Raw genomic sequence first — 21,721 nt, forward strand, 5'->3', positions numbered from 1 at the left:
ATATAATTAATGAGGTTCTTATTTTGCTGGTAATAACGAGGGATCAAAAAATAATTCCTGTAAAAAAAAACAATTCCTGACTAGCCATCACGCCGCTTCTCAGCAGGGATAGGCAGAGAGAAAATAACTTCACACCAATCTGTATTTGCAAACATTCTTCACCTCTTCCGTGCATACTCGTCGATCATTTTGACTCTTGACCCGACAAGTATTTGACATATCTGTTCATGCCAAGTTTTCCTCGGTCTTCTTTTGCTCCTTTTTCTAACTAAATTCACCTCACACATTTGTTTTACCGTTTCTTTTCTCATTCATTCATTGCACATGTCCAAACTATATCACGACACCTTTCTTAATTTCACAAATAATGCTCATCTTCTCTCATTCTTTCGTTATTTCGATTGCTGCACATTCGTCCGAGAGAACGCATTTTGACTGGATTCAGTCTACTTTCAACTATTAGGGTTGGAACTATAACCGATTTCATTGCACTATTCCTTCTGTTCTCAACATTCACTCTCCTTCTACTATCTTTATCAATCTTTCCATCTCTAGAAAACATACTTCCTTAATATACGAAATCATCGATCCATTCCATAATTTCTCCACTTAGGTACCAACATTTCACCCGTGTTGTGAATGATTTTGCAATACAGAATTTTTTGTATTCGTAATATGTAGATGTTTATTTATTGAAATAAAAGATGCGAGAATTTGTGCCACAAATATATATTTCGTAGAATATTGTTTTATTATTTTGACATCCTAAGAAAACGAATGATGTATTTTTTCTAATAAATTAATTTTAATTTTAATTTTCAAAAAAGTTTGTTTTTGGGGCCCTCCGATAAATTTAGTTATTTGGATTGGCCCGGGATCATGTCTAGTTTGGACAGCCCTGATCTGGTACATAATCTTTGCCTTCCATAGACGGTAACTGACAGCTGAAGAAGTTATCGAAGTAATCTATGAAAATAGATTCAATTTGATTTTCGATAATTTACAAAAGGAAACTTAACCTAACCGCGAATTGATAATTCCGTACGAAAATATTTACATTGGTTGTTTGTTAGCTCCTTAATTCATTATGAGTTCTGCATTGAGAATTCCGCTTTTTGCAGCGAGGCGCAATCTTCTTTCATTTCCTAAAGGTGGTTTTTTGAGAGGTTACAAATGGCATGTTTCATCATCTCAGATTTATCCGGGTAAATAATTTTATGATAAAATAACATTCAATTGCTAACCTCTATAGGTACACATTTATTTATTATATTATTACTTTACTTTTCAGGTATCATCGGTACAGACGTTAGAGTAAATTTTCCCCCAAAATTCCTTCAATTTAGTACAGCAGCAGCAAGCAGCTCAGAGAGTGATTACCATACTATCATAAAGGATGGCGAAAAAGTTAAAGGAGAAGGTGAAACTATGGAGTTTCAAGCGGAAACTCGAATGCTTCTCGATATCGTAGCAAGATCACTGTATTCCGAGAAAGAGGTAAATATCTGATATATAAATCGATAATGTATTGTTTTCTGCAAAATATAATAAATATAATATATGAATTGTTAAAACGCAATATATATAAAAGTTAATTTTACCATTTGTTCCGATTTGTATATTCTTTTTTTTTCTGACCTCTAACCACATCCAATGGTGCGTAGGGCACCACATGGGATTGACAGGAGGTTAACCTAATTATTAATCATCTATCAGCAACGACGACTTGTGATCAAATTAAAATTATTAGCATAGATTCAATGAATAGAACAGAGGCTACTTAGCGCCATCAAAATAACAATAACAATTTCCGCTAAAACACCTATTAGAATTTTAAATGTGTTGGGTGACTGAGAGAGTAATACTAAATAAATGCTTAATCCTTGATCTGCATGTAACTGATCAGATCGATCACTCTGCTGGAGGCATAGTCTTAATGAGTTTTACAAAGTTAAGGGGGATGCCAGCAGAGACATTGAAGATCTAGAAATGATTATCTCCAATGAAGTCAGACGAGACTACCTCATCTTCAGTGTAGCCGAGAATGCCCTTCAAAGCCTTTTCTGCAGCTTCTATATATATAGTAAACCTAGCTAGTAAATGTTTGTGCTCATTATTCCAGGTATTTGTAAGGGAACTAGTATCAAATGCAAGTGATGCGTTAGAAAAGTTACGATATATTTCTTTAAGTGATGACCAATTGAAAGGAAAGCTACAAGATGCTGACCGGGCCCTGGAAATACACATTGCTACCGATAAACCCAATAGGATCCTTACCATTCAGGTGATTATAATTTTATTTGAATATTTCTTTATTGTTCTTAAGGTGTTTTTTTTATTGATAAAATATGTAACTCCAAAGTTGTATTAGACACATTACAAGGTGTTTTTTTTTCCTTCAATTCTTACCCAACATATTTCATATACATTTTTGCTTACTGTTTCTTTTTTAATGTGTTTTTTTCTAAATTATATTAATACATACATAACTGCTTATTTTAAATTAAATAAAAACATTAACTTATTAAAAGATTATATATTGTGTGATATGTACAAATTACTATATGAGACAGCTTTAAAATGCACTATCAAGGCAATACACCTGTTATTTTTAATACATCTCAATTAGAATATGATTATTAAATGATATGGAATTCTGTAAAATTTTCCGCTTAAGTTGATAACTGTTTTTTACTCATTCTTTTGAAAATATCTATATCGTTAAAATCACATTGAAAAAATAGTCCTGCACAGTATATTCCTGATATGGTGCATTAAACTGGATTAACTAAGCCAGTAATTATTTGAAATATTTTCTCCTCCATGCTTTTTTCACATTCTCTTCGAAAATCAGATATTTACTGCATGTATTTATTTCTCTGGTGGTTAGTTTTTGGTTTTAAACAAAAACTCTATTTTTAATATGAGACATAACCAGACTTTTATAGAAATTAACCTTGTTTTTCTTTTACTCAGGACACTGGTATAGGAATGACAAGAGAAGAATTGATATCAAACATCGGAACAATAGCGCGTTCTGGGTCTAAAGCTTTCATTGAACAGTTGAAGAACCAGGCCCCTGAAGATGCATCGACATCGTCAATTATCGGGCAGTTTGGGGTTGGCTTTTATTCTGCTTTTATGGTAGCTGATAAGGTTGAAGTTTACACTAGAAGTTCTATTGAAAATTCTCCAGGATTGAAGTGGACATCTGATGGGTAAATAATTTAATTGTTGATTTCAATAGATGATTATCAGATGAATTATAATCAATAATTCATAAATTTCATTGTTTCTTATTACAATTTAATTTTTTATGCAGGTCTGGAACTTTCGAAATCCAAGAGGCAGAGGGCGTACAGTTAGGGACTAAAATTATCATTTATTTGAAAACAGAATGCAGAGAGTATGCTGATGACCAAACAATTCAAGGTAAGGTATAATAAATAGTTGAATATTCTATTTCATAAGTTTTAGGAAAATAAATACATTATTTGTTATGTTCTCTTTTTATTGAGAAATATGAAAACTGTATTAAAGTGGGTTTTGTTACTTGATTTCAGATATTATTAAAAAATACAGCAACTTTGTTGGATCACCAATATATCTGCATGGACAAAGAATTAATTCAATTCAAGTAAGTATTTATTTCTCAAAACCAATGTGCCTTTAAAAAAATATGGGTGATTAGCATGGTATTTATCTTAAGTACGTTAAAAACTTCTCAGGGTCTTACACTTGTTTGCCACACCAAATGTCCTAGCCATTGATCTTATCCCCCCTTTTCTACCTTTTATTCATTCTCCATTTCCATACTACAATAATGCCCACCCTGAATTCCATCACTTAATCCCATCAAATATATTCCATTCCTATGTCCATAAACATAAAGACTGGAATCACCTTGCTTTTATGTAATTAATAATCAAGTTAACATCATATCATCACTATCACTGAATAGATGTAAAGTTTAATTTACCAACAAATACAATACTTTACTTATTTACATAGATATAGTGTTACAGATCTATCTAAATAAGTTATTATTATTGTAGTAATAATTTCATACTATAATTATATACACATTTCTTTCTTACAGCCATTATGGTTGATGGATCCCAAAGACGTTACACCAGAAGAGCATACAGAATTCTATAGATTTGTTGGAAACACTTATGATACACCCAGATTCATATTGCATTACAAAACGGATGCACCTCTTTCAATACGCGCCGTTTTATACTTTCCTGAGGGAAAACCAGGACTGTTTGAAATGTCTAGAGATGCTGATGCCGGCGTTGCACTCTATTCTAGAAAGGTTCTCATTAAGAGCAAAACAGACAATATCTTGCCAAAATGGCTCCGATTCGTTAAAGGTAAATTATTTATAACATTTTATTTTTCTGGATAGAAAATATTGTCCAATGTTTGTTCTCAAAATGTGTTTAAAATTGTATTTTTATTTTAAAGCAAATTGTATATTCTGATATTAATTATCATATTTATTTGCCTAGGCGTGGTTGACTCCGAAGATATTCCTCTAAATCTTAGCCGAGAGCTATTACAAAACAGCGCCCTCATCAGGTAATCTTGTGGATCTGCACAAATATCTCAACATAATATGAATCACGTATGGTCACTATTTTACAGCTGTTTTATGTTTTACAGAAAACTTCGCACAGTTCTTACAAACAGAATACTAAGATATTTACACGATCAGTCTACTAAAAACACAGAGTCATTTAATACATTCTACCGAGATTATGGATTATTTCTTAAAGAAGGAATTGTTACCAATGAAAATCAATTGGAAAAGGTTTGTTGAAAATTTCTGTGAAATTATATTTTCTTTCCAGTTCTTTTTTTTACTACCTTATCAGCAGAATCTTTTGCTGCTTTATAATCATTTTTTAAAAAATGTAATAATATTGCTGTGATGTTTTTTATATTTTTTTACATGTTAAAGTTAAATGAATTTTCTGCATGAGATTAAATAATGGATAGTTTTACTACATTTTACCATTTACGAAAGGCTCGCGCATTGATTCATTTTAGATTATGTTAGTTGATTTTTTTTTATTTAACATTGTTTTTATATATTATCAGCATCACTATTAGAATCATAAAAACATGCACTTTAAATCTTCATTACATTTAAAACGTTATCCCTGATTTGCAAAAAAGTATTTTTTAATGTAATTTGTTCTAATTTAAACTTTATAAAATAAAACAACTTTGTTTTAACCACTTTTTATTGGTACACTTTATCCAACCGGTTTCGACAAGAACCTTGTCATCATAAGGGTTTATGTACTAAATTCTAAAACGTTGAAATACTCAGAAACCCTGATGATGACTGGGTTCTTGTTTTTTTTTTTTTTTTTTTTTTTTTATTTATTTTATTTTTATAAATCACAATTTTTAACATATATTAAAAATAAAAATAAAAAGTTATTTTGCAGAGACCCACCAAGCCACCTTGTGTGTCTTGTCGGTGGAGTTCTTTTTGCATACATTTTTTTATTGTTTTTTAACCATTTTAACCTAATATATACACACAAAAAAGGAGAAAAATTAACAATATAATCTTTTTTACAATGTTCATAAAATTAACTCTTGATCATTTACCCATTCCTTTATTTTGCCTTTGTTCCATCTTTTATTTTGACCTCTAACATCCGTCGGCAACAAATTAAAAATGTTCGGAACGATATATTGCAGTGTTCGACTTCCATATTTATTGTTGATTCTTGGGACTATCAGACCTTCGTTTTGTGTAAATCGTGTATCATGGTTGTGTACTAGAAGATTTCGATATTTTTGTCTAGTTTGTTGCTCAACGATGATACTCATCCACAATATTCCACGTACCGGCAGTAATTTTAAATGTTTATATAACAAGATTGGATTGTCCCTTTGATTATATATATGACTGGGTACAATTTTTTTGATTATGGAATATTGCAGATTTTGAACCATTTTTAAATTTGTTTTCGTCGAATGTCCCCAAGACTTAATTCCATATCTTATTAAGGATTCTACTAAAGAACAGTATATAATCTTTAAGGTTGGTTTAGGCAGGATAAAGTACAACTTATAAAAAGCACTCCCTAGAGCCCGCAGACGATCACAGAGTTTTATAATATGCGCATCCCATTTGAACTTATTATCTATACATAAACCTAAATATTTAAATTCGCCCACAAATTCAATCCTATCGCAACTACAATTTTGTTGCTTTTTATTGTGCAAACAGTCAAAATTGTGTGCAATAATATTACCTATCTGTGCAAATTTGTTTGCAAAGTGAGGTGAACTAATAAACATACATTTAGTTTTCTTTGAATTGATTAAGAGTCCAAAATCATGCGCCCATTTTAAAAGCTGATTAAAATCATATTGTAATTTTTCTTTAGCTTCTAATGGATTTTCACTTTCTATGACTAAAGCTGTGTCATCGGCGAACACAAATCTATTTACATATTTAAATATTTTTTTCATCAGTGAGACATATATTATGTACAGTTTTGGTCCTAAAATCGAACCTTGTGGAACTCCAGATAAATATTTTTTGTCTTTACTGAGAACATTTTTGATTCTGATTTTCATTTTTCTCCCCGTAAGATAATTTTTAAAGAAGTTTAGCAATTTTCCCCTTATGCCTATTGATTCTAATATACTGACCAGTTTTGCGTGACATATAGTGTCGAATGCTTTAGTAAAATCTATGAAAATAACAATAATGTGCTTTAAGTTATTTAAACTACAATTAATTTTATCGGAGAATTTTTGCAGCAGGTCATCACAACTGTTTTTCTTCTGAAATCCAAATTGATACTTGTCTATTATTTCAAATTTTTCCAAATGATTCTAGATGTATCGATACATACTTCTCCAAAATTTTTTCAATTGACGATAGTAATGAAATTGGTCTATAATTATTTACGCATGAGTGGTCTCCTCCTTTATGTATAGGTCTTATTATACTATATTTTAGTTCGTCTGGAATTTGACCACTGTCCATTATTAAATTAATAAGGTGAGTTATAATAGGAGCTAGAAATAAATTATATTTTTTAATGTCGTACATCCTAATGTTATCTATACCTGTTGTTTTTGTGTTTTTCATTGATTTTATAATAATTGCGATTTCGGGCACCTTGGCTCTCGGCAAGTACATGGAGTGTGGTCTATGATCGAGTTCCATCTTGCTAGTTTTAATTACACATTGATGAGTTAGACTATTAACCCCCTCCTCGAAGAAATTTGCGAACTCTTCGGCTACTTCCATAGCTGACTTCGTTTTCATAAAATATTTTTCTAAGACAGTGTCACAGTCCGCTTTATTTTTTCTTCCCATCGCTACGTTTATTTCATTCCATGTAGCTTTGATGTTACTATAGCAGTTTTTAAATTTTTCATTGTAATACGCAGCTTTTGTTTTCAAAATAATCTTATTAATTTTATTTCTATACAGTTTGTATTGCTCTTGAAACCTTGTGTTTTTTGATGAATTTTTCCATCTTCTCCATAACATATCTCTTATTTTGATTTTTTCTATTAAATCAGGATTTACCCACGCTTTTCTTCCTGTATTATTATCTTTTCTGCTCTTCAATGTTATTTTGCTATTTTCGTATACTTCATTAAAGAATATTTTAATTTTATTATAAAGAATACTTGGATCAGTTTCCGTTAATAAGAGATGCCACTGTATTTTCTTCATATTTAAATCGATATTTTTTTCCGCGAGGTATACATACTGTTCGTGTTTACTTTCTTGTTTTTTCCTGGAAGTAGAGATGGAGACGGCAGTCATGTAGTGGTCAGCAATAGCGCACTCCAGAACACAAGCTTGTAGTAGTACGCACTCCCTATCACGCACATAAATATGGTCCAAACACGAGCTAGTCGTGATCTGTTGTATGACAGCTTCCCTAGTTGTGTCATTTATGCATCTTGTCATGCCATGTGATGCCATCATATTTTCATATGTCATAACAACGGCATCCTTAGAGTCCATCAAATTTATGTTGATATCACCAATAAATATTATATCTCCTTTTTCTTTAATATTTTTCAACAGGTTATCAATTTTGTTGATGAAAATTAATTTATTCGTTTTGGGTGGCCTATAAATCGACAACAAAGTAAAAGTTTTTTTGTTTTCTAACGTTAATGTGCCCCCTACGCACTCAAACTCACTTTCGAGATCATATTTTGTTTGAGTAAATATTATATTATTTTTTATATAAATAATAATTCCACCACCCTTTCTTTTTTTTCTGCAGTAGTAAAAAGTATTGAATCCTTGAATATTAAATAAGTTAATATCAGTTTCTTTTATGGATATTTCGCATATAGTAATAATATTAATATTATTTATACATTTATTCAAAATAACGTTTAATTCATCCCAATATTTAGCAAGCGATCTTATGTTTAATTGAATGCACGTGATACTATTTCTCTGAGTATTTTGAATCCATTTATTCAGACAAGTTGATCGTTCGTATTTCAGGTTACTTATTTCTGCCTCATCCATATAGTCATATAACCAATTGTCAATATTAGCAATATTGTATTTTTGCTCTCGCCCTTTGTTCCATCCTTTTCCTCAACGGGCATTCCGCACTGAAAGCCGTGTGCCCATTTAGACCTTGTGCACAGTTTACACATTTTGGCGATGTCGCCGCATCTTGCTTGCTTTTGCATTCCTGCGCCTTATGTTCCCCTGCACAATACGAGCACGTCAGTTTGCGCTCACAAAATCGTCTAGTATGTCCGTACATTAGGCACTGTAAACATTGCACCAGTGGCGTCTCGTCTTGTACCGTGATTCTTTGGAATCCTATGTTTACCTTTTCCGCCTGTACAAGATCTTTCCAAATAGTTGGATTAGTTTCAGCAACAACATGACATAATAGATCATTTCTAGTGCGTTTTTTGTATTTAATTTTAATGTCCGTTTCACTTATACTTTTTAACTGTTTGTTTTGTTTTATCAAATAATTTATAAAATCTTCTTCTTTGGTGTCATTTAGGTGTTGAAACCGGTTGGATAAAGTGTACCAATAAAAGTGGTTAAAATAAAATTGTTTTATTTTATAAAGTTTATAAAATGTGCCACAAAGTATCTGCGAAAAACATTCAAGCAATGTTCTAATTTATTTCCAATTATAATTTTTTATTTATCCTAGTGGGATTTTACTCTAATATCAGACTATTCATTGATTTTAGGAAGAAATTGCAAAACTTTTGAGGTTTGAATCATCCCAAACTAATGATGGCCAGAGAATATCTCTCCCAGAGTATTGTAATCGCATTAAAGATGGCCAAAAAGATATTTACTATCTCGCTGCTCCCAGCCGTGCTCTAGCTGAGTCCTCGCCATACTTTGAAGCTCTCAAAAAGCAAAATGTTGAAGTCTTGTTCTGTTACGAACCATATGATGAGCTGGTCCTCATGCAGTTACGTCACTTCAACAGCCGAGATTTAACATCAGTAGAAAAGCAAATGAGGAAAGATGCAGCCAGTGATAATACTACAAATATGGGTAAATACAATTATTATAATTTAGTCTTATTAATAGCTCATTTATTCAAAATTTATGTAACAGTAGTAAGAAATCTCTTTTCCATATACCTACATATAATCTGATATGCTTTGAAGTTTCAATAGAACTTTATATTTGTTGTCGCCAAAATAAAAAAAGAGTGAATGATATTTGTATTTTTTAATTTTTTACTGACTTTTCTTAATGAAACTGTATTTTAAATAAGTGTACCATATACATAATCAGTAATCACAATACCCTGTCGCTAGTCAAATAAAATTTAAAAAAACCTATAATTTATATTTGAAGCTTACTTTGTGATTTTACATTTCATAATTAAAATGTAACTTTGTTTTAAAAATCACTATAATAGTGATTTTTAAAACAAAGTTACACTTTAATTATGAAAAAAACCTATTTAGTTGTGTTTCTCTCTTACATCAGTTGAAAAAGTGATCTAAACATAATTTTTTCAAAAGCAAAAATCATATTTTCATTTTTGTTTGCATGTGTCTAAACTCAATATTTGTTGATGTAGGTGATGGAAGCCTATTACGAAGTGAAGTTGATGAACTCATACCATGGATAAAGAAATGTCTGCCTGGAAAAGTGTTTGGTGTAAAAGTAACAAATAAACTAGACGCCCATCCATGTGTCGTCACTGTGGAAGAGATGGCTGCCGCAAGACATTTTATCAAAACTCAATCTCATCAAATTCCAGAAGAAAATAGATACACTCTGTTACAACCGCAGCTCGAAATTAACCCCAAGTTTGTATTACTTTTAAATTATTAATTTGGTCCTATCTATTTATTTAATTTAGGAATAAAAGAGGATTTATATGGAAATTACTATTATTTTTTTTTATAGTATATTGCACTTTAGCTCTTTATTAGTGGGTTGAGTATATTTACAGGCTAAAAAAGTGAACCTCTAAGTTGTGAGTAGGGCTCCAAAGAGCTTATGTATTAATAAGTGGTACAAATACACACTTGAACATATAATTAAACACATGGTACATTTTTAAATTTTACATGTATGTATGTATCCAGTGTAGCCATTATTAAAAAATAAGCTAACTTTTAAAAAATAGTACATGACTTCACCTACTTGGCTACCAAATTAACTGGCATTCCTGATACATACATACATAGTTATTACTGATGATTTTTGCCAGACAGGGGCGACATGGTAGCACTTGTCAGTTTGAACTTCATTGAAAAGTTTTGGTTTTATATGCATGTATGTACTTTTAAAAATTTTGGATACATTAATATGGTCTTTTGTATTTTTCCAGACATCCAATTATCAAGAAGTTGCACAAACTCAGCAAAACGGATGAAGAATTAGGATCTCTGGTAGCACAGCAGTTATTTTGTAACTCTATGGTGGCCGCTGGACTTGTTGAAGATCCCAGAAGTCTTCTTGTCAATATGAATCACTTACTAACAAGAGCTTTGGAAAAACACTAATAAATTCAATTCAAATATTAACCCACACTCTAAGTTGAAACTGTAAATCCAAATATAGATTTTGATTTATAAAAACGAATCAATATAGTTACATAATTAGTTCAGCCCATATTGCTTTACAACTAAACTTTTCATTATTGAATGTGATTTTTCTTTTTTTGCTTAAATTAATGTTGAGCTGATTTTAAACTATTTTGTTATTTCAAAACTTATTTTAAAAAATCATTGTAGTTTTGCTAGACACATGGTAATATAACACGTTTTCAACATTCATAAATATAAATTTGAGAATTATACTATGCTGTCAGGAAAAATCGTCATCATATAAACACCAAAAATGGTGTATGTGTTAACTCAATTAGCGGAAACATTTAGCAAAAATTATCATTGTGAATATAGTTAGGCACACATTTGTATGTAGTATTGGTTTTACCAGCAGTGTCTTGGCTATTCGTGAGATGTAACCAGGACAAAATAAGACTGGCCAATTGTAGAGGCTTTGCAGGTTATTCCTATTTAAAAAAAATAGATCACAACACAAACCGCACAATTTGCTCCTCACAAAACAATAATAATAATATCAAAGCCATTTTGTTCAACCGCTACACTGCAGTATTTTCACGGCATAAAAATGGGATATACAATTTTTTAATCTCATGAGCAAGCTACGAAAGTGACCCAAGTCAATCCATGTAATTTTGACAAGCTCATTTGGGTGGTCAAATACTCTGCTACGCTCTAGTTTAAGGTTTAAAACTTTTTTTCTAAACATAAAACCATGATTCAGAATTAACAGTATTTGGTCATGTCAACTTTCAAAATGTTTTTGACTTAATTTTTTTTTTGCAGCATATTAACGATAAATATTGATATAGATTCAGCAGTGTTAGTAACTAGGGAAGGTTTCAACAATACACATGTTACCCTGGATAATTTTACTTCTGTATTTGTGTAGTATCTATCCAGCTTATAAATTTTGTAAAAAAAATATGTTTTTAGATCATTAGATGTTTTTACATTTGTGTCTGTATTTTTCTATTAAAATACATAAAATAGATCTTATGTAAGTTTACCGATTACAATTTTAAAATAAATTTCTTTACTTTTAATAAACCTTAATGTTCTTATAATGCATTTAATTATATATATTTTATGTAAAATATTACTGTTTGACAATAAAACATGCGGAATAATTTAATTTTTCATTTTGTATCTCTGTAAATAAACTATATAGGTTACTATTACTGTCTTTATTTCCTTAAACCTCACCATTATAATAATGATACTTATGAATTACCATTGATCAGTATTCAAAATAATCCATTTACAAAACATCAAATCTTCTAACCCTTATCTGCACCCAATAGTGCATAGGGCACTGCATCATATTGACGCAGTGTTATCTTGATCCTTACTTGAAGGCAAAGTGATCACTCCTGCTTTTCAGGGACCAACCAGTCCAGAGTAATAATTAATAAATATTCAAGTGTAAAATCATTTATATTTATTTACACCCCCCCCCCCCCCCGGATTCGAACCCAAGACCTCCAGCACGGTAGCCAACCATTACACCACGAAGGCAGACAACTAAAAATAATAAATAAATTTGTAAGTTTCTTAAAAATCTCAAGTCTCTTAAAGTTATTCCCCTTCCTTGAAAATTTTGACACGTTACATTTGAATATGCTTGTGTTTTTTTTATAAACATGTGACAGGTGTTTTTACCTATGAAAGGTAGAAACATGTATTTTTTTTTAAAAAACAGTTTTCTTGACTGCTATGGTAGCGTTACCTGTGGAATACAACAGAACACGTGCAGTACTAAAAACCGCTCATGGCGGACAAGGTGCTTCTTCATAGATGCTGTCATTTAGCATTTCAATTGCATCGTTTCATAGATTTATTTTTTATTTACATTGCTCTACAAGCACTGTGAAATTAAACAATAAAAATTAACCAGATTGAGCCACAGCAAGGGGTGGCCAGGTGGAGCTAGTAACAAATAATAGATATAAAGAATGTTAGCATAATTATTCTTTGGAGAAATGTCGTTACAGCCTTATATATTCCAGGAAAATTATAGAATTTCTGAAATGAATGTTTTGTCTTTAAAAAAATTAAAACACGTGTGAGTAATTTTTTAATGTTTCATTTTCAATACTGTATTGTTGTATTTTATCAACATAAAATACAATATAAATACATTTTGAGTTCCTTTTCCTTGGACGCACCTGTCCAATTGTGAAACCAGCTTTTTAAATACCATATGAAGTCCCTTAAGAGAAAGGGAAATTCCTTTGAGGGAATCGGACACATTTGCAGTATCTATCTAGCTTTTACGAAAACGGTTATGCAACTTAGAAAACTCTTCCTGCCTATTATTCATACTATGTTTCCCATATTGCAGTAATGTCTTTCATCCTAAGCTCCTTGCTTATGTCTTTGTACCTCTTCAAATATATTTCAATCCTATATTCAAGAATCTAGAGAATGTAGACCTCATCACTTATCCTTTGGACCATTGATGATCAAGTTAACAATGTGTTAATACAATTTGAGCGTTGATATATTTTTGAAGTAATTTTAAGGTTACACAATTAACAGTTTTTTTAAAGAATCTGCAAAGCCTCTATTTAGAAGCTTTTTTTTAGGTATGATAGAAGATATGAGAAATAGGGCCAAATTAAAATAATCCTTCTTGAATTTACTTTTTGTTTGGCGGGAGTTAAACCAGCAATGTCAATTTCACAGTCGAGCATAATCTCAGCGCTTTTTTTTTTTTAGTTATTTTAACTATATTAATATTCTCAGTCACACTCGAGTTATGTTTAAAAACGAAATAAACGTTAAAAAATCTTGAAAATCCTTTCTCTATAAAATTATGTAATCAGTAAACAAAGCTGTCTGATCTAAAATATGACAAGTCACTGAAGCAAAGTTTTTATTATATTACTACACATTTTCAAATTTATTTCAACTCCCGCCCCTTTAAAGGAAGTGATAATTGTATATAGCTAAATAAATATTATTTTAAAAACAAATATAAAATTTTATTGTAATATATTAATTGTTAAATTGTGCATATATTATTATTAGAAAAAACTGTATTTTTATGTTAATTCGTTTTTAAAAAGACACTCTTTCGTAATATGCGCATGTCAAATGGAGTTTTTGCTGGCCCGCCAGCCACATTCTGCTCTTACGTCACGACACAAGAAAAGAACCATTATCCCATTGGTGCATTTCGTCAAGTGCAATTATTTCCACCAATCCGGCGTCGCGCAGGTGCCGGACCTTGCCTCAAAAATATTTTCGTCATATGACTTGTTCCGTCGTGAAGTCGGGAGTGTAGGCCATATTTGACAGTGGGTTCGCTAGTTTACAGAAGTGAGTGTGTCGGGATAGTCAGTTAGTTCATTTCAGGACCTGAAAATACTCCTAAATCTCTCAAAATGTCTACAGGATTAACAGAATTGACCCCCGTCTACGGACCTTTCTTCGGAGTCATGGGAGTATCAACTGCTATTATTTTCAGCGGTAAGTGCTATATTAATTTTACATGCGCCAACAGGGTGGTCACTCGGGGCCGTATCGATCTAATGGTTTCTCTCTTACAGCCTTCATTTCCCAATTTCCATTACCATTAACATGAGAATGGTCTAAATGTCATTTTTAGAATGAAAGAAGCATAATCACACACAATTCCCGTTACCCCTAGACTCTAATTATAGTTTTAAGCAATGTCACCAACATAATCGAGTAGAATGCCGACGCTCGCAAAATTTATGATGAACCACATCAATACTTTGTTCTCGATGACACTAACGAGCTTCTTTATGATAAATTTGCATTTTAAAGTACCCGTTGAGCGTTTTCATCCACCGCCCCGGTAATCTTGCAATACATATGGCAGGGATTGTTCTAGTATGTTATCCACCGTACGTTGTAATTTTTCTTCTACGCTACATGTTCAAATTAACCGTCAATGTTACAAAAATTGCAATTGTTACTAAAATTGCAATTTCTTGGAGGTTTTAGTGGGTGTAACCCCTCGTGATCGCGTCACGTGAATCTTTAAGTCCGATAGGACTTGCCGATGAGTAACTACAAACCTTTTTTTTCATTTGAGATCTAAACATTTGCAAATGAGGTCAGGATTCATGTTTATTTATTTGTTTGCCGAATATTCTATCGTGTTCATACGATTCGCTTTCCATACGGTTTTTCCGTATAATCGGATCAATTTATCTAAATACGTTTTAATATAAGTAAAATGTAATATTTGTGTGTTGACGGCATTTTTTCGAAACTAGCAACATTATCAAACAGATCACGAGACTAAATGTATAGAATGAATCACGCGAGTGATTTTTATCACTGTCCACTGTCATTTATATGAGATTACTGATAAAAATGCGATTACAATTAAATTTTAGTAACTATCTGTTGAAGGCAGAATGGTTATCTGAAATACTCAGATAATGGTATTGGGTTGTTTGATTCACATTGTTTTCGAAGAATTTCTTCTTTTAAAAAAAAAATAATGATAAATCATGATTAAAATTAAGACATTTCTTATTACTACCCATTTGGAACATACTTGATGTTTTCGAGGTCATGGACTTTATTTGAAGTCAGGTGATATTCTTCTCCTTTGCTCTTTTACTTATGAGTCAAACAATGTAGTACCTAATCCATTCAAACCGTTTTCAAAGTATTTTATTACTATGATAATTTCGCATAAGCATCACTTCAAGCAAATTTATAGAATTTTAATTTTTATATTTTTTAACTACTGTGAAAAAAATAAGTAGGTCATAATAATTTTATTAATTTTATCACTTATGGACCTAAAGCGAGCGCGAGTAAGAACTCCATTGGGAATCTCTCTTACACATTATTATTACGAGTTGAATAGTAACATTTGTCTACCATACATAATGTATTTTAATTTAATTTTAATGTATTTTCACCAAAATAATTTAATATAAAAGGACAAAATTGATTACACTACATCAATTTAATGCCTTTACACTATTGGGTGTGGTTAAACGAATGAAGATATTTTCACCTGTAACATTTACAGTAATGTAAAAACTGTATTTGTATAGCATTTTATACAGTCTAACAAATATTTCACACAATAGATTCTTACATCTTTCTTATTTATCAAAAAGTACTTAAATCATTTGAAAACTTGAGAAATTATGCAGCTTATTTGGTGAATGATAAGGGAGGCGAGCATTGTCCATAGGGTCCACGTGTGTACAATCTGTATATTTGAAAACATTCATAATCATACATTAAATGCTGTATTTTTGCTATTTATTTTTACCTTTACGGTTACGGCTGCATGGCAGTCAAATTCATATATTTTACTTGGAAAATGATAATAATAACTCGAGCAGTTAGTGTGTAAATGATCACCCTTTTGAAATGTCCAAATCCCTAGTAATAATTTTAAATAAGTTATCATGTGTGTTTAAAACACACTCATTAAAGCAGACTTGTAAGTATAAATGGGTTCCGGAATGTATTAACATTTTATGTATTTTGCCTTTGTAGCGCTGGGAGCCGCTTATGGCACGGCCAAGTCTGGAACTGGTATTGCGGCCATGTCCGTAATGAGGCCAGAATTGATCATGAAATCCATCATTCCCGTTGTCATGGCGGGTATTATCGCCATTTACGGGCTGGTGGTGGCTATCCTCATAGCGGGTAATATTGGATCCCCCGACTCGGGATACACACTCTACCAGTAAGTTTTTTTTCCATCACATCCATACCTAGTTTCTTAAGAAATACCTCGGCTAACAAATAATTCATTTTAAAAATCTCTAGTTTTTTGTTACTTAACTGAAAAGTTAAAAAGTTAGTATTCAGGTAAGAAATTAATCACTGATGTGTAGTGAATATGTACTGTACAACATTTTGAGTACAGTATTTTTTTAAAATCTTTGATGAGATGTCAAAAAATAATATGCACTGTTATAATTTGTAGCTTATTTGTTTTTACTTTGGTGTTATTTGATCTTCTCTGTAAATTTCATATTATGTACATTTTGCAAGAAAATTGTGATTTAGTTAACAAATTATTTGTACTACTAATCATCTTAACTATTGACTTTGAGTCATTATTCATAATAGCGGCATATAAAATAACAATACAATTATGCTAACCATCATGTAGCAGTACAACAAGAAGAAAAATACTAATCAGCCCTTGCCATGAATTAATTTTGTTAGCTGGGGTATTCTTGAATACAGATCATGTAAATCTCAATATCTTTAAAAAAAAAATGTGTTAAAATAATGCATTAGATCAAGGCACTAACTGATGTTTCCTGTTTTGCTTGAAGCGCAATACTAATCACCTTACCTTGATCAAACGAGTATAAAGTTAACACTGCATTAATCTAATGCACCACTAGGTGCAAATATATTGTTCAGAAATGGAAAATATAATAAATTGCATTGGTTTAATGTTTTTTTATTTGTAACAAGAATTATTAGGCTAGCGATGATGAGAAGAGGTGTGGAGTACAAGATGTGTTTTCCTTTGCAGGGGCTTCCTCGCTCTGGGTTCTGGACTGGCTGTAGGATTCTCGGGTCTGGCTGCCGGGTTTGCCATCGGGATTGTGGGAGATGCGGGTGTTCGCGGCACAGCGCAACAGCCCCGCCTGTTCGTGGGAATGATCCTTATCCTCATTTTCGCTGAAGTACTCGGTCTGTACGGTCTCATCGTGGCCGTGTATCTTTACACAAAGATGTAAAGATATCACCCTCGTATTACACTCACTGTGCTATTCCCGACAATTCCTGTCCCGGCGTCGGACTGTCCGGTTGTTACGTTAAAGCCTCTGGGAGGTCCACTTAGATTGTTAGATAGTGCCATCTCGATTATGTTAGATTTGGGACGTGTAAATTATAATGGGCCCTTCGCCGGGACTCGACATTAACTTCATATCTATGAACCGTGTAATATATTGTTTAGAGTCGCGCGGTACGTGCCCGGGTTCGGTGCTGCTCCCGGGCACGTCACCCCGTGATACCTGTTGTATAATTTGTAACAAAGTTATATTTCACCTTTTCTATTTCATTTTTTGGTAATTTGCAACTTAATTTTGTATAATCCGTATTGAAGCAAGGAGCTTTGTAACAGTTGGGGATATTTATTTACTTATGTACATATCGTGACACCCGTTACTTTTCTTGTTCTCATATCCCTTCATATCCTTGTTCCTTTATTATTTTCATTGTTTACTATAGTTTATTTTAGATTTAAGACAAAACTTATGTACAGTTAGTGATTAGATTACTTAAAGTCCAAACATTTGTTTAAATTGAGCCGTTTCAAACCCCTGTGTATTTTAATAGCTTCTGCGCTATTTCATTTCCTCCTAATAATTGACTTTGCGGTACGGACCCTGAGTATGTGTCCGCCTGCGTTTGATTTCATCTATTATACACTATGTATCGTATTAGCTTTCAATGTTATAGTGGGACATATAACCCCTCATAGGTTAAATAATTTAAAGAGAATTATAATTAAATAACTGTGGTTTGGCTGAAGAGATATTGTAAAACAGCGTTAAATTGTAGTCACAAAATAATAGTAAGATTGTCAGGGATCATAAAATTTAATTTGTACATTCCATAATGAGTTTGTTTCTGTCAATCTTATTAGTAGCTCTGCTTTAGTATATTTTAATAATGTATATATTGTATACTCTTTTGATTTAATCATGTATTTAAAAGTTAACAATATATTTGAAGATTATGTTACACACTTTTCTGCGCACAATACTTTTTATTAAAACCCCAAACCAGAGCTACTATATTTAGTGTGACCGGGAGATTTGAAAGTAATTTATCCCTCGTTGGCTGAAAGAAGGGGGTACAGTATTAAATATTATCTATTTTCATCTAAATCTTTTATAAGAAAGTTCAATTGTTTTTCCGACTAGACAACAGTGTATCTAATGTTTGGATGTGATGTATGGCCGGGGTTTCAGCTGAACTTGCTAAGTAAGGGAATCTGTTTCCAGGATGATCTTACTAAAAATGTTTCATTTGAAATTATCCTCAGTGTTATTGAATGAATTGTGTTAATAAAATATTGTATTTAAATTTACTCATGTTTGATCTCTAACATTTTTTTTCCTCCATGCTTTGCTCACTTGTTGCAATTGCACATTGCAATTACAAAATGCTCATTTGATAATATGGATATCATTATTCAAATGAATGATTATATATAGCCAGATAATACAATGATGTCCTCATAAACCAGCAGATTGTGATACATTTATATATTTTAAATAAATTTAAAAGGAAAAGTGGATGAGCATTTGCAGATGAATACATTTACATATGATTAACATGGAAAATCACTTTACTCCGAAGGCCATAAATATAAAACTTGGAAGTCATCATTTTCACCAAAGACAATGCTCACTGAAATCGCTGATCTGAAGTCTCTTTGTAACCAGGAAATGTATGATAAAAAAAAAGAAATCATCTTCAAGCAGAACAACAATTTTGTACTCTACTGTGGATTGAAAATATTATTAGAAATGAAGCTATATAATACAAATCATGATTTTATATTTGTATCTTTTAGATTTTTTTCTGGTGTATTTAAGCGGACTAATCAGTGGGAGGGTAATTTGCTGTTCTGTTCAATAGGGTATTATCACTCTTGAGGAATATCTAATTTGACATACCCAACCTATAAAGGATTGTGTAAGACTCGTTTCGTGTTTATAACGACCGATAAAATAATATTTTCATTCTTTATTATTTTTTATTATTATTTTCGGAATAATTAATTCCTCGGTAACCATATGAGGTTTTACAGACTTGAAGATAAAATACATAACTCCTAACCAGTGTTATACTAAATTAATAATTACAATTAGCGTAAAATATCTACCGGTGACCAACATAATCTGCAGAACTTGCACATGTGACTCACCCTGGGTTGAATGTGTTTATTATACTGGAAAGGGAAAACCTTTCTCACTTACAGTGGAATTCACAATTTAACAGATAGCCATGCAACTTTTGCAGAATGATAAATAAAAAATAAAAATAAAAACCCTTATCCGCACCCAATGGTGCATAGGGCACTGCGTCATATAAACGCAGTGTTATCTTGATCGTTTACACATGAAAGAAAGGTGATCAGCCTTCCGCTTCAGGTACCAGTCCAGGGTAATATTGAATAAATATTACAGTGAAAAAATCACTTATATTTATTTACCCCCCTTGGGAATCGAACCCGGGACCTCCAGAATGGTAGCCGAGCGTGCTGACCATTACACTACGGAGGCGGACAATGATAAATAACTTTATAAAAATCCACTTTAATTTCTAAATGTTGGTATTACAAAATATAATATCTTTTTGTCTACATGGCGTCAATTTAAATATTAAGTATTATCAATAAAATCATTAGTGACTAATGTAAATAATGTTTATGTACTGGGGAGCAAATGATGGGCTATTTACACTAGGCCATTCCGGTTTCAGTCCACTAGAGCATTTGTACAGCTAAATCTATACTGAGATTTTATATTTATAAGTTTCTAGATTGGCATGTTTGTTTCCAATATACTCGGTTAATAACTCTCTTATGATTATAGTATTACTCTGTAAAATACATGGATGGCTGCCAATATACAAATCTTTTACAAAAACTCTGCGAAGAATATCATTGTTTTCCTGATTTCTACTCGCAATCTGAGAAAACACTTGAGTCTTGAGCTGCCAAATGGTATCATAGATCTTCATTTGAGAGGACTGTTGACAGCTGTATTTATTTTAAGTAGGTGTTTAGGAAGAGATTATGTGTGTTTGTCAAAAGTATCAACAGGTTTTATTGCTGGGTGCTTTTTGGATTATCCAAGTAATTGTTTTAACAGCATTTGTGAAATGGTTGTCAGGACAAGAAGTATACATTAACATCACCATCTCATGTGTAAAAAAACATGAATAACTTGTGGATATTAAATGGTTAAAAATCGTACAAGTTTAAATAAATCACCAGTTTTATCATGTCCTGAGCAATTGTTAATGTTTTGATCGCCACAGAGGTAACCGATGGCTGACATATTATTTTAAGGAAACCATAGAGGTTACCCGTAACCAGCAACCTGCCTTTTAATTGTTATTCAGCACTGGCAGGTACACTCTGTATTTGGGTGTTAAGGGTGTCTTAACGCTGGAGTGCTGAGCAGCGTGGTGAATGACAACTCTAATTTTGTTAACAAATTAGAGGCACAAGAAGAGCTCCACAGTTCAATATTTAGCAATCATATATTGATATTATTTTACAGGTTTTGTATTACACATAATTATAGGACCCATAAAAATGTACACCCATTACTTTGCTTTAGTGGATCTCGGGTAGTATTGCACGATTTGATGTAAGGGCAGGAGGTGAAGTGTGAAATGCTACCTGTTTTTATAACCCGGTGGCCTTTGGCTTAATTTTTTTTTTCTTATTTATGCCTACAAACTGTTAAAAATGTAAATGTCTCAGACTCTTAGGACAGGGGTATAAAATTTTATTTACCCTTTTTTCAAGTACAAATAAAATCATCTGTGAATTCATTAACGGAATGTAGGCGAATGAGCTTTTGTAGTTTTGATCCTGGAATAGTAACATTCGTAACACTTGCATCATACA

At 32.0% G+C, this 21,721-nt stretch overlaps 2 protein-coding genes across 2 annotated transcripts; both read left to right on the plus strand.

Annotated features, from left to right (window-relative positions):
• The first annotated feature begins 908 nt into the window (after nt 1–908).
• Nucleotides 909–12,269, plus strand: Trap1 (TNF receptor associated protein 1). Its single transcript, XM_088270012.1, has 12 exons — nt 909–1,205; nt 1,292–1,497; nt 2,123–2,284; nt 2,977–3,218; nt 3,323–3,432; nt 3,564–3,637; nt 4,100–4,376; nt 4,515–4,584; nt 4,669–4,816; nt 9,241–9,556; nt 10,095–10,326; nt 10,854–12,269. The coding sequence occupies exons 1-12, from the start codon at nt 1,088–1,090 to the stop codon at nt 11,026–11,028; spliced, it is 2,130 nt and encodes a 709-aa protein (XP_088126138.1). The 5' UTR covers nt 909–1,087; the 3' UTR covers nt 11,029–12,269.
• Nucleotides 12,270–14,404: 2,135 nt separating this feature from the next.
• On the plus strand, nt 14,405–19,158 carry Vha16-1 (Vacuolar H[+] ATPase 16kD subunit 1). Its single transcript, XM_088270070.1, has 3 exons — nt 14,405–14,565; nt 16,594–16,786; nt 17,594–19,158. The coding sequence occupies exons 1-3, from the start codon at nt 14,481–14,483 to the stop codon at nt 17,799–17,801; spliced, it is 486 nt and encodes a 161-aa protein (XP_088126196.1). The 5' UTR covers nt 14,405–14,480; the 3' UTR covers nt 17,802–19,158.
• The last annotated feature ends 2,563 nt before the right edge of the window (nt 19,159–21,721 follow it).

Source organism: Brachycentrus maculatus, unplaced genomic scaffold (genome assembly GCF_059751285.1).
Source record: "Brachycentrus maculatus isolate JH-2025_06_01 unplaced genomic scaffold, ASM5975128v1 h1tg000370l, whole genome shotgun sequence".
In the NCBI taxonomy this organism is placed as follows: domain Eukaryota; kingdom Metazoa; phylum Arthropoda; class Insecta; order Trichoptera; family Brachycentridae; genus Brachycentrus; species Brachycentrus maculatus.